Here is a 14,625-nt window from a genome sequence, read left to right as displayed (position 1 = left end):
ACTTTGAAAATTCAGTTCTCCCACCCCTTTGGCATGGAACAGGACACAAGTTTTGCTCTCAGGAAACTTTATTTCAATAAAAAACACACCTTTTTACAGAATTTTAGTTGCATTCTGTTCTTTAAAACCAAAAAAAATAAATAATACAAAAATAAATAGGCTCATTTAATACTTGCGTAAACATAAATAAGACCAAATTTATTAAATACCAAGGAATCCAGAGGCCTCACTAGAAGTCTAGATAAATGTTGGAATGAGCTGAAAATCTCAGTTGTACCACAATTGTCCAAACAATTTATTTTCCTTTGTGCCACTCTCTCCTGACGTTCATATTTTAAAAGGCCTCCAATTTCACCATCAGCTATTGATGTAAAGAAAGCCTTTTTTAGCCACTACTCGGAAAACAATTAGACTGTACACAATTCTAAATTGGGACACCACTATCCTGCCAACAGGCTAACAGTTGCTGTAAAATCAAACTTGCCAATCTGGTTTCATAATGCCACACTTGAATCTTGTCACTCAAGGACAATTTTTCGCAAGTTTGAAACAGTAGTGCAGAAACCACCATTGGCCATTACAATTGCATCAAACTAGGGTTTTGATTTAAAAACCTAACTTTGAGCATTATTTCAAGTCAATGCACAGGATTGACATTAAGCTGGAAGAGTTTGCTTTGAAAAAAAAAAACAACCAGGTTCATGGGGACCAAAGAAACAAATTAGGACATTGATCCTGATCCTCAAGTCCATCAAGACCCTGGCAAGCAAGTGGAACTGGTCTTGTACCCCATTCGCAATAAGCCATATGCAGATGTTAAATTTTTCTTGCAGTTTGACCCCAAGTTAGCGAGTAAACAGTTCCAATTTATGATAGTTATTAACTCAACTGTTGTTGACTGACATTTTCCTATCGATGAGGAAGCATTATAGTCAAACACACTCTGGTAGAAAAACAACAAGCCTGCCTTGTGACAGTAAGTGGGAGCCATCACATTAGATTTGCTTTCCATGCCAGTAATCAGATGATCATTTAACTAACTACACTAGAGTAGCAGCTTTATAGTTTTCTTATTCCAGGGTAGTAATTAGGAAGCCATCCTCATCTCTGCCCACTGAAATCATTCACAAACCCTCAAAGTATTGAGGGAGGAGTAGAGAACCAAACAAAAATAACTTCAATAACAGCTCAGTTGTGTACACATCCTTCTCATTACAGTAGTGACATTTAAACAGATGGAAGATTATAAAGCACCAATAGTTTAAGACTTTAGATTCCACTCCCCCTCCCTCCCCAAATAGCAGCAGCTAATTGTTGCCAGTCACTGGCCAGTCAGAGCATACACTCCAATAGCTCAGTATCTTGCACCCTGTAAAACTCCATAGCAGAAGTAATGTCATTCCTCTTCAAAGAGGTTTTAAGAGTCTGCCTTCTGCTGCTGTAACAGTTTCAATGTATATGTCAGACGATGGTAGAGTTCTTGTGAACAGCCCAGCTCCATTATGGTGCTCAGTTTGTAGGTGCAAGCAATACGATCCTTGTTGATGTACGTAAGCAGGTAGGAATGGTCAGCTTTGCATAGAATGAGTTTTGTATGATCATGGTAAAAGTTAACCTGATAAAGAAGAGACAGGGTTAGAAGGTTTTGGTACGCAACGTATTCAAATACAAGTGATTGGATATGCACAGATTCTAAAGCTGGTGAGTAAACATTTTACAGGTGATGTTAGAAGCATCATCCAAGTGTTTAACTGAAGCATTCTCAACACAAGGTGCTGGGTGGACAATTATGGCCCAGGACAAGTATAATTGGGCAAGGCAATAGCAGCAGACAGCCAATAATTAAACTAGATTAACCATTTTAAAATTTGCAAGAAGCAGATTACCTGTAAAGTGCCATTGTTGAACAACATCAATAGGGAATAATCGGTTTTAACCCACTGTAACAGGAACAAAGATGGATCGTGGCAATCTTCAAGGAATGTCCTGGGCAAGTCACCTCCCTGCAGAAACAATAGAGGCTTTAAAATGTGCACATTAGAATTAAAGTGCTTACTGCATTGAGATTTGATTAGTCAAGTGCCAGACAATTCCATAGAGTCACTAGTGCAAAACAAAGAGGCCATTTGGCCCAGAGTCTGCACCAACCCCAAGAACTCTTTAGATCCACTCCCAGACCTTATCCCCATGCATTGGTCATGGCCAATCCACTCAACCTGCAGTTTAGCTCAGTGGGCTAGACAGCTAGTTTGTGATGCAAAACAAGGCCAGCAGCAAGTGTTTAATTCCCATACTAGTTTGTGTACACAAACAGGGTGCCAAAATGTGATGACGAGGGGCTTTTCACAGTAACTTCATTGTAGTGTTAATGTAAGCCTACTTGTGACAATAAAAAGGTTATTTATTTAATTTATCTTTGTACTGAGAGGAAACCAGAGCACTCTAGAACCATAGTCGCCCAAAGCCGGAATCGAACTGGGTCCCTGGTACTACTCTTATTTGCATTTTGGGGGCAGAATTTAGTTCTGTGATGGGAATGCAGGTGAGGGTTTCTGGTTTGCAGAAGCCTGCAGGAAAACACTGGCCCTGTTCCATTCTAATGATGTAACTGGGCGTTACCTATTCCCGAGTGGGGCAGGCACAATGGCACGTAGTCAGCTGTCACATGGGTGCCACATGAAAAGGCACCTAACCTCACTGACCCACTAGACCTCCTGAAAAAGATGGAGCCAGGAACCTGGATGATCCACCATCCTGCTGGCAGTGGTGTTCTAGGATTTCTTGAGGCTGTGTTCCAGGGTTTCTGGTGGCTTCCATCCAGAATGGAGGCAGCCTAAGTGAGTCCTGGTACCTGCATGCCATTTTGTTGGCACTGGAGTTTTTCCTGCCTTCTAGTGGCATGGAAAAATAGGGAGTGGGTGGCTCTGTACCCTATTAGCAGGCTGCAAATCAATTTCATGCTGGCCTTCTCTCAGTCATAGCAGGCATCAGCAGAGGATGCAGTGGAATATTCACAACAGTGCAATTAGATTTTTGGGCCTCTTGTCAACTCTTCCCCCACCCATTGGCCTTTACACCTCCTAGTAAGGGGTATGTGAGAATTCAATCTTGATTGTAGCTGCAATTGAAACTAATGGCATAATCTCCAAAAAATATACTGGTTGTTTGGATACAAAGTCAGAGGTTACATAACTCAACTCACCTCCATCAAATTTTCCTCCATGTAGTTGGCAAAATAGTGGACAATTGTCATCTGTTTCACCAGCTGCTCTGGAATTGCAGAGGCAGAGAAGGAAAAATGCTGGTTGTTATTGAGGTAATAATACACATTCCTGTGAAAAGAGTGAAGGGGAAAAAGTTCAGTGCTTGGGGAAACATGCTTTTTAAAATAATAGAGTTGTACGGGTAACAAGGCATGAACTATGAAACAAAAAAATGAACTTGGAAAAAGGAAAAAACCACAAAAAAAAGTATTGGTACAAAAAAAAAAAATCCAAAAAAGTTTGGTCTTAGCAGCGTGTCCAAAAGCCAATATTGTGGGGTCAGGGTTATCCACATATGGGTTGAGTTGAATGGATTTAGCTTTTTATCTCCTACGCAAGAGACAATAATCAGGATTGAAGAGGCGTGATTAAATAAGATATTACCACTCACCTTCGGTTTGCAGAGAGGCTCATGTGAGTTCCATCATTGAACAGGACACCAATACTGCGATTAGACAACTGGTAACCAAAACCATATTTATTGGAGTAGTCCACCCATTTAGTGACCCACAGGAAGGGTTTAGACCGATGTAGGCTGTGTCCGACTGGGTTCTTTTTCACTGCAAGAGAAAACAAAAAGTGTACTTAAATAAGTCTACTTGAATAAGTCTTCGGTATAGGGCTAAGGGAGAAGGTTTTAGATACTAGGTAGGTTTAGTACATCGCCATTTGTCACAGGGGACTTGGCTGGTGATAAGTGTTTAGCCCGAGGGTGCAATGTTCACTGCCTACCACCCAAACTACTTCATTGGGAAGTCATGAAAAGAAAGTTATTTTTAAGAAGATTAGTATCAAGGTTTTTTTTGCCATCCTGCTAGCTAAATATACAGAAGTAGAAACCCCAGTGCTAAATTTAAAAAGGGAGGAGGATTTTAAATTTATTATTTCTACTGGACAATCACATAGAAAGTGTTATTTTAAACTTCAAAATAATGTTAAATATGGACATTTACCTGAAGGCATAGATGAAAGACAGCTTTTGAGAACATGGGTAGCAGCATCTGCCATTTGCTGAGCTATGGGCCCCTCTTCAGCAGCTGTAAACAACAAGTACATTGGCATTCAGTAATAACCAGGATATTATTTCATCCATTAAGTGTGCAGCTGGCAACCAAGACCTTACTGGATATCAGAGCATATTTGGCAAGCTATAACAATACTGCACAGAAATGCATTTTAGTGGAGCGGTTAAATTAAGCCAGCCAGCTGACTCAATCTTGGAAGGCTTATCGTCAAAACAGAGGATAGTCTAATTTAATGCTTAACACTGGTACTAATAGTTCAGTGACACGGAAAGTCCAGCTTTGCCAGCGTCAACCAAAATGATAGGACTCATTTTGCTGCATCCAGGCACGCGTCCCCCCCCCAAAAGAGCCAAAAACAACAAACAATTTCCCATCCACACCCAGTATGAGGATAGGCAAGAGAAAAGAAAGCCAATCAGGAAAACTACAATTAAGCAGGTTCACATAGAAACAGGCCATTTGGCCCATGTCAGCATTTATGCTTAATCTGAATCCAAACAGGCACAAGTTCAGTTACACTACACTTGGTATCACACACACATGGACCAACTCACTTTCACTGTTGGCACCAGCTGGTTTGGTAGATTTTGGCAATCTTTCCTCTGCCATTTCCTTGGGAAAGGAGTTTGCGGTTTGACCAGTCGGAAATGTACGCTAGAGGAGACAAATATAATTAGTATACATCAAAAAGAAGCACCTCTTTTCATTAAAGAGGAGAAAATTACTCATTTAGAAAAGTCAATTAATTTTCTCATGCCAAAACTAGATTCACATTTTGGATGCTAAATTGCTATAGTCAGGCACAGGCATCTAGGCCCGAAAATAAATTTACCAAATCAAATTCCTGCAGAAATAATACAGACGGGCTTTATGCAAGAGCATGAAACAAATTGCTTGCAACACTGACAATCAACATCAGTTAAATAGGTTAAGTGCACATACAGGAAGCCACAAATGATTCCAACATAAAAGAGGAACGCATTTCCTTCATCTTCTTTTGCATATAAATTTTCTATGAGTCATTCTGACCTCAGAACATTATGTTACAGGCTCATTACATTTGGCATGTAACTGTGCAACATGTTTTTTAAAAACTATGATAATGAACAACACGTCATAGGAAATACATCCATCAGTTCTTTGTAGCTCAGATGCAAACGAGATGCCAAAGGGCTCCCAAAAATTAGATTTGAAAACACCAGGTTTAATGTACCAAGTGTTGCTACCACACAAAGATGCAACAGTTAGAAGCCGAGAATAGAGATTAGAATTACTAACAGAAATATATGCTTTACCATTACCAAATGCAAAAGCCACTACAAATGAGGATCAGAAAGCAATAATGAAAACAGATAAAGATAGAAGTCTGGACCCTATTGAGGGAACAGAGTCTGATTTTAAAAAAATAGAACGTTCAATTAAACTTTGAAGTTACTGGGAGACTTGGGTGCATCAAGGTTTCTCTCCATTTTCTGATCTTTATGGGATTGCACTGCTGAAGATGGTACTGAAAATTAAACACTTATTCCTACCTCAGTTACATTTTCAGTTTTATAGCTGGTCTGTCTGTTGATGGAGGTCTTCACAAGGTCTGCAGCAAGCTTGGAAATATCATCCTTCTCCACACAGATGGTTTTAGTATCTGCAATCCAGACAAACCTTGATTAAAATTTAGAGCTATGCCAGCAGACTTACAGATTGCAAAGAGATATTGGTGGGTGGAAGATGCATTCTGCAATCTGAAACCAAGCGGAAGGGCACAAGATTGACTAGATATCAGAAACAGTGATAAGCTTTCCCCCCCCCTCCCCAGTGCTAAAACATCCCCACATTGGAAACAGAAATGCCATGACAATATTTATTTGAATAATCCTGCCCTCAAGATTGCAAAAAACAGATCTAACTTATTGTAAATTAGAACAGCTTAACCGGCATACTAAAGTTTGTGTAATACAGAATTTTAGCACTTCCAACTGGAATTTAGGTCACATGCATTTTAGCATGTGGTAGGGGGAAGACCAAAGACAAATAATTTTGCTTCCAAACATACAAAGACACCATTGAAAAACAATGGTCCAGCCATCTAAAGAGTTTTAAGCAAATTAATGCCAGGCAGTCTGTGCTGTGGGTACAGTTCCCTTCTATTATTTAATGGTCTAGCAGTATATGTGGTACTTTAAGACTATACCCATACTAACCTTTTGGGCTCTTTTTCCTAAAGAAGAAAGCCTCTGTAAACTTTTTGAAGAGGTTTTTAGTGGGCGTTGGGCTACTCAGTTCAGGAACCATTAGGCAGCTGCTTGGGTGGAGCACATCAGGTATAAAACCCTGAAGGAGGGAAAAAAAAAGGAAACTTGACACATCCCTCACTTCCAAGTAGACATGCAAATCATTACATTTCAAAACCAAAGCAGAGCTGAATATTCTAGCTAGCCACATGGGTAGCCTGAGATTTTTTTTTTATTATTTAAAGTGGGACAATTTAGTGTGGCCAATCCACCTACCCTGCACATCTGGGTTGTGGGGGCGAGACCCCCACAGACACAGGAAGAATGTGCAAACTCCAGAGCTGGGATTAATCATGGGTCCTTGGCATCATGAGGCAGCAGTGCAAACCTTCTTTCCTGCCCTGCCCCCACAAAACCGGTTTTGGAATTTTTGTAACAGTCCAAAAAAGGTTAGCTGGGGTAATGGGGATAGGGTGGCAGTGTGGGCTGAAGTAGGGTGCTCTTTCCAAGAGCCGGTGCAGACTCAATGGGCTGAATGGCCTCCTTCTGCACTGTAAATTTTATGAAATTCTATTTACATTGAGAAATTGGGAATCAGCACCACTTCCTGGAGTTGATGCTGGAACCAGGATATCACTGTTCAAAGTAGGTATTTTCCCCCTCACATGTTAACATAATAATGCTTACTTTTGTGAAAAAATCATGATTCATAATTTCATCCAGAGTAGGTCGGCTTTCTGGATTCTTCTTCAAGATGCTACCAACAAGATCCTTTGCAGCTACTGAAAATGACGACGGCATGGTGTACTCAACTGCTCGAATACATCTGTAGGTGTCTTTGAGGTCAGAGGTCTCAAATGGTGGCCGCCCAAACAACATAGTGTACCTACAAAAGAATGCCATTTAGTATACTTATCCTCAGGTTAAATGCATGCAAAGCTGACTAGGAAAAAGCCTGGTGGCTGGGGGACAAGAGGAGGCGTGGTATGGGAGAGTTTTTTTGCTCACTAAACTATAGGGCAGGCCATCAGCTTGAATTTAGATGCTGAAGGTGGTGCTGCAGAAAATTCTTATTGAGAAGCATTACGGAAATCAAATAGGGTTTGAAATAAATGTATGTAAAGTTGATGGGTGGATATTGGTTTGCTGAAGATTCACACACTTCAGATCTAATACTTAATGTCAGCATTCAAGACAGGAAGTAGTGGTTTGGCTGTTATTGCAAATAAACCTTGTGCCTGTTTAAATTAGAGCAACATCTTTAGTTAAAAATAGTCTGAATTATCTAGTGGTTTGCCACTTTTCCATACTTGAGATTGCTGTACAATATAAGTAACTTACATGACACAACCCAAAGACCAGATGTCAGCCTCAGGACCATGACCTTGTTTGTTTAGTACTTCGGGTGCCAGATAGTTCGGAGTACCACAGATAGTCCTGAAAAATTTAAGAAAGATTAATAAGCAGTTCTCCAACCAATTTAAAAAAAGGAGCTCAAGTCAAATCATCTAGCCAATTAAAATGCTTCTGAAATTATAACTTTTTACCCTTACTTCTCACCCTAGCCCAAATTTGGACTGGGTGTATTTTTTTTTTTTAATAACACGAAACAAAAAAAATTACACACCTCTTCCTCTGGTCGACTGGTAGAAGCTTAGTTGCCAAGCCAAAGTCTCCAACTTTTACTTCCATGTTATCGTTAACAAAGAAATTACCTAGGAAATGCAAAACAATGGTTTGAACAAACATGTGGTCACTGTAAAGTTCCATTATCATACTTAGCATTAGCAGATCTAGTGTCCTCCAGGACCACACCCCAATTGATAATAATTTATACTTTCCCGGGGATTTTGTATTAGCAAGAGTCACAATGTATTGATTAGAAGATGCAAAAATGGATTGATTATTTTTGAAGTGAGCCTGTTCAGAGGAAAAGAAATCACTTCCAAAATAGTTGATTCCCAACTAGAATACAGTTCTGCAGATCTGGTCACATCTATCACCTCACCTTAATAGTATGAGCTTAATTGGAAAAGTGGTACCTGGTCAGAGGTGAGGTGAAATGATGCAGTCTAGTCATCATACTTGCACCAAAACTAGCCTCAAAGTCATCAGAACTTGAGCCTGTGACTTGAGATAAATGGCCCATAAATCAATTCCAGAACATGCAGATTTATACAAACCTAGCTTGAGGTCTCGGTGAAGGATATCCCGAACATGGAGGTACTTGAGGCCCAAGATAATCTGTCTGAGGTAATACCGGACTTCTGGCTCTGTTAAAGTTCTTCTTGCTTTCAATATATGTGCTAATGACTGAAAGACAACATGGAATGTTAAGAATGTTGTACAGATGGAATACAAAACACAAAATAACAAACCATCAGGACGCCCAATAGGTGCTCATGTTTAGCCTCAAATTGCAACAAGCAGTGGAGTGCCACTGCATTAATAATCAAGAGGCTTAAGCAAAGGCTCTGGGGTCATGCATTCAAATCCCACCACCAGCTGGTGGAATTTAAATTCAGTTAATAAAATCTGGAATTGAAGGCTAGTTTTAGTAATGGTGACCACAAAATTACTATTGATTGTGGTTAAAAACACATTTGGTTCACTGATGTCCTTCATGAAATGATACCTGCCATCCTTATCAAAACTGACCTACATGTGACCCCCAGCAATAGTTAACTCAACTGCCCCTCTGAAATGGCCAAGCAAGACACTCAGTTCAAGGACAATGGAGGATGGGCAACAAATGCTAACCTTGCCAGCAATGCTCACATCCGGTGAGAATTTTTAAAATGTCCTTAGTTCTTAAATACCTTTTTTATTGCCGAGTGACAAATTGTGGCATTCAAGAGACTCCTGACAGTGGACAATTCAATTGCGCAACAATTTTAAAGATTAGATTCAGGGATTACAAGTCATGAGGAACTGGCAACACGTGGTCCAACAATAGGTTGTCAGCACAAAATTCAACCCACCTTGTGACTGCAGTGCTCTAGAAAGATATAAATATTTTCATCATCTTCAAAGTTATGGTAGAATTTCACTATGTGTTTATTAGACAGGGATTTGTGGAGTTCAATTTCCTTCTCTATCTGTAAAAAAGTGGGAAAATAAAGGTGATTCCAGAGTACCACAGACATGACCTCAGCTCAAAGCAAGGCCTTACATCCAGGCCATTCTCCAATGCCAGGCCACATCTGAGATTCATAATCATGTGACACGACATGTCCACGAATTCTGGCAGCCTTTAACAGAAAAGCCAAAATTTCTTTCAGTAGCAATGTGGAATTCTCTTCCAAGGTATAGTTTTATGAACTTGCTATGCATTTACGAATACGTCAAGATGGATAATAGGATTCTGAGTTGGGCAAGTAATTTTTACCTTATCTTTCTGGTGAGGTTTTGACACTCGAGAGTGTGGAATAACTTTAACTGCATATACTCTGTTACTGGAGAGATCAATCATTTCATAGCATCTTGCAAATCCACCCTAATAAGAAAAACAACTTTAAGTTAACACAAATCCAGTTCCAACCTTGCCACAATCTCAAATCACCCACCCCTATATGCAATGAACATGTAGTAGAAGTAGTAACAGGTAGGTCGCTATGGTCCAGTGCTATCTGAATAAAGATAATTGCAATGGAAAACAACATTAGGTTCTACAGAACGATGCAGCTATGTGGTCATAATGGTAGTTTTATTTGATGCACATTCTTTCATACATGGACCCTTATAAACTCAACCAATTCATCCTACAGATCGGATTATCTCATCAATTCGGAGGCAGCCTTACATTCACATGGGACAAACCATTTGTGAAAATATGAAAGGCTCAGCACTAATGAATATTCCTTAGAATAGTTTTACAAGCTGGGGTTAAGCAGAAGACATCCCCCTAGCCCTTCCCCCACCCTTCCTTTGTGCATGAATCTTGGTTCAATTCTGGTCGCCACACTACCAGAAGGATGTGGAGGCTTCAGAGGGTGCAAAAGAGATTTACCAGGATGTTACCTGGTTTGGAGTGCATTAGCAATGAGGAGCAGTTGAATAAACACGGTTTGATCTCACTGGAGCAAAGGAGGTTGAGGGGTGACCTGATAGAGGTCTACAAAATTATGAGGGGCATAGACAGGGTGGATAGTCAGAGACTTTTTCCCCAGGGTAGAGGGGCCAATTACTAGGGGGCATAGGTTTAAGGTGAGTGGCAAGGTTTAGAGGAGATGCAAGAGGCAAGTTTTTTTTAAACCAGAGGGTAGTGGGTGACTGGATCTCACTGCCAGAGGAAACAGGGACGATAGTGACATTTAAGGGACATCTTGACAAATACATGAATAGGATGAGAATAGAGGGATAGGGACCCCAGAAGTGTAGAAGATTTTAGTTTTGATGGGCAGCATGGTCAGCGCAGGCTTGGAGGGCCGAAGGGCCTGCTCCTGTGCTGCACTTTGTTCTTCCCAAATAAGTGGATCAAAAGCAGGCAATCAGCCCCTGATGCCTGCTTCACTATCAATACCATCATGGTTGAAAGCCTCAACTTCAATTTTACTTCTCAGCCTCAAATTTTACTTTCCACCCATTCACCACAGCCTTAATTTTACTTCGCACCCATTCTCCATAACCTTAATTTAAAAATCTGCCCCATTCTCCATAACCTTAATTTTAAAATCTGCCCTTTTCCTTAAAATTTACTGTCGATATGCCCAAATGTCCCAGATTCTACTTCTCCCGGGGGGGGGGGGGGGGGGGGGGGGGGGGGGGGGACTTGAGAGAAGTAATTTCCCCTCATTTATTTTAAATCTGAATTCCCTTACCCAAAAACTATTACTTCTCATTCTAGATTGCCCCACAAGAGGAAGCATCCACTGTCCACTTATGCTTCAAGTAGATAGAGGAAATCCACTGTCCACTTATATTTTATCATCTTATATGCTTCAATTAGATCTCCTCCCATTATTTCAAACTCGGAGTATCAACCCACTCTACTCATCTCTGGAATCAATCTAGTGAACCTCCTCTGAACTGCCTCTTAAAGCAACTACATCCCTCCTCAAATAAGGGGGACCAAAATTGTACAACAGTACCCCAGGCACAATCTCACCAATGCTTTGTACAGTTGCAGCTTCCCTAGTTTTGTGCTCTTCCTTTAGCCAAAATTCCATGTACGTTCTTCATTATGTGCATACTAGTTTTCTGCAATTCATGCACAAAAATATCCAGGTCCTTGCCAAAATTAACAAGTTCCTGTTGTATCATTGTCATGTCACCATTCCATGACAGCTTGGATCAGATACTAGGCTCATGCAACTTGAAACCAAGCCAGCAGCACTGTGCCATCATGTCCAGACTGTTTTTGTTTTATCCAAAGTGGAATAGTCTCAGACACTTGAGGCAATCTCCTCCACAGGCAGGTAGGTTTAATATCGTCCATTCAAGTTACACCAGCACTCAACCAGCCTCGTGGAACATGCCTCAAACTTCTGAAATTAATCATGATCAACAGAGCAAAGCTAGACAGAAAACACCGGCAGTATTCAGTGCGTCAGACGGCTGACATTTCAGGTATGCTGCCAGTTGAGAGGAAGGATTCTGGTCATGGTTATTGCTTCACGGGAGCAAATCCAACAAACATTTCCTTCTGCCTCGGCACTATTTTGCGTGGCTCCAAAGTATTTTACAGCTTCCATTAATGTAGCAAAACATCACCCCCCTTTTAAATAATGGGGGGGGGGGGGGGAAGAGAAAGGAGAAGATTATCCACAAGAGTTATTTCGAAACGAATCATGTCCACAGCAAACTCAAGTTAAGGACAGCAGACTATGCTCAGATAACACTCCTGAGGAGCGCCTGGAGATGTTAATTGCGTTTATAGGTGCAAGTTACTGTTGGTTTCAATGCAATTCAAGGTTGAATGAAAATAATTTGCCAGATTAGATAAAGTAAATCACCTAATCAGCCCTGCTATATTGGCCTTTAGCAAAAGCCAATACGACTTCAGCTAGAATATTTAGAGTTTCCCCTGCAATAAAAGTGATGGAAGTTTCCGCTTCCAGGGGCAGAAATTCGGCACACGTGGCAGTATGAACTTGCTGGAAGAGCGGATGCAACTCTTCCTCTATTATTGGGCTTTGGACGTCAGGGTTTTTAAAAACCCCACAATGACCAGTGCATTTCCCCAGGGATGTTGAAAAGATTCCCAACCCAAAAATTCCATCCCCCGCCTCATGCACAGAATCAGCGAGGTCATGCGGAACCCTCGCCCCACGAGGTGACGTGCCTTAAAAACATAAGCGTTCGTCCCCAAAGTGGAGAACTGTAGGGTCTAAAAATGTCCATAAAACTAGAGAGGACATACCGAGAATTTAAGACCAACTTTTGCCCCATGGAGAAAACAACCCCAGACGCTAGAGACAATTGAAAACAGAAGCTGGTCATTCTTCACAAGTTCCAACAGTTACCTATTCAGCCTGGTTAAATCGTTAAGTGAAAGCCTCGCCGTTGACCTACATTCACACCTGGTTGTTAACAATTGAGCCACTTCCTAAAGTGTAACGAGCGGTGGACGGGCTGCTACTTAGCTATAGTTTTAAATCACAAGCAAACATATCAGGTATTTACTTAGGAGATTAAGAAAAAGTAATGTCATTTTTTGACACGTACATCCGAGGCGCCTGCTCTTTGCACCAACATTTGCGGGTTTTAACAAACCATATTACATTTTACAGGACCCAGTGCCCATTTCCTTTGAACGATTTCGCAGACTCAATATCATATTAAAAAAGGAAAGTAGAAACTATTTGTACTCCCAAGCGCGAGATGGAGGAATAATTAAACGGCTCACAAATCAGAACCGAATAAACTTCCAAACCCCCGGGTGGAATAAAGCATTTGCACAACAACAAAAGATCCATGCACTGCAGCAGCTCAACTCCCAGCCGCCTTTACCTTGAAAAGAAAAAGCTTGCGAGCACAAGCTGTATTTACCTTGCCCAGCAGCCTCCCTCGACAGTAACATTTGCCGGTCTTGGGAGCGGTAACCATCCGGCACAAATCAGGCTTGTCCCGGGCAACTTTAGGGTGAGGGCTGTCATCGCCCGGAGCTCTCTGAACTTCCAAACTCATTCTAAACGACTATTATAAATATGTATAATTTGAAACAACGCACAACTCCCGACCCAGCCGCTCCACAGCCCTGCACTGAACTCGATTGACAATGCGAGCGGACACGTGGGCAGGGAATCCCTGCCGCCGCTTTATAGCGTTACACTCCGCCACCTGACGTCACAAAGACAGGATACCCCCCTTGGGGCGGGGTTTCGACTTCAGCCGGCGCTCTGATTGGCTCCCGGAAGGCGGGTTGCGCGCGCTCTCTGCTCAATGTGTGAGTGCCGCCTGTGGCGAGGCAAACATCTGGCCGCCCGCTCGCCGAATGGAGCAGCGGGGAATTTCCTTGGATTGTACCCCGCCAAATCATTCACATCCGCAGAAAAATACTTTTCACTGTACTTCGGTACATGTGACCATAAATCAAATCAATCAATAGATATCCCATTCGGTCGCCTTGGCACATTCACCTTGTTTTAATGTCCAGGGAAAAGTTAGCAGCCAAAGTGCTTTTCTCGCTCTCAATGATCAGTGGGGGTGAGACTCAGGTTTGTTTCTCAATTTTCCAATCCTTTGAGGAATGCCTCCTTTGGAAAAATCAGAATGTCTCAGCCGGACCCAGCGCAAAGAGTGAAACACATATCGTGCGCCCCAGCCATATTATAAAGGCCGGAGGAGTCAAAATGCAACATGTTAGCCTCTCCTCCATACACCATTTCCAGAGGTTGCACCGGCAGGAGTGACTGTGTTTTCTTTAGCTGTCCTCGTGTGTATGAATAGAAGCATAGAATCCCCACAGTGCAGAAAGAAGCCATTCGGCCCATCGAGTCTGCACCGCCTCTCTGAAAGAGCACTCCACCGAAGCACACTTCCTTGCCCTATCCCAATAACCCTTAACCTAACCTACACATCCCTGGACACTAAGGGGTAATTTATCATGGCCAATTCACCTAACATAGAACATAGAAAAATACAGCACAGAACAGGCCCTTCGGCCCA

At 41.6% G+C, this 14,625-nt stretch overlaps 1 protein-coding gene across 1 annotated transcript; it reads right to left on the bottom strand.

Annotated features, from left to right (window-relative positions):
- Positions 1 to 50: 50 nt before the first annotated feature.
- On the bottom strand, positions 51 to 13,748 carry plk3 (polo-like kinase 3 (Drosophila)). Its single transcript, XM_072510722.1, has 15 exons — positions 13,507 to 13,748; positions 9,905 to 10,012; positions 9,498 to 9,614; positions 8,700 to 8,829; positions 8,144 to 8,231; positions 7,858 to 7,953; positions 7,204 to 7,402; positions 6,487 to 6,616; positions 5,821 to 5,930; positions 4,843 to 4,942; positions 4,217 to 4,300; positions 3,655 to 3,823; positions 3,203 to 3,332; positions 1,887 to 2,003; positions 51 to 1,615 (listed from the first exon to the last, which is right to left on the bottom strand). Exons 1-15 carry the CDS (start codon positions 13,642 to 13,644, stop codon positions 1,418 to 1,420), a joined length of 1,914 nt encoding a protein of 637 aa, XP_072366823.1. The 5' UTR covers positions 13,645 to 13,748; the 3' UTR covers positions 51 to 1,417.
- Positions 13,749 to 14,625: the final 877 nt, after the last annotated feature.

Source organism: Scyliorhinus torazame, chromosome 7, assembly GCF_047496885.1.
Source record: "Scyliorhinus torazame isolate Kashiwa2021f chromosome 7, sScyTor2.1, whole genome shotgun sequence".
NCBI classification, from domain to species: Eukaryota; Metazoa; Chordata; class Chondrichthyes; order Carcharhiniformes; family Scyliorhinidae; genus Scyliorhinus; species Scyliorhinus torazame.
The sequence above is the reverse complement of the archived record's forward strand: the minus strand, read 5'-3'. Positions and strand labels throughout refer to the sequence as shown.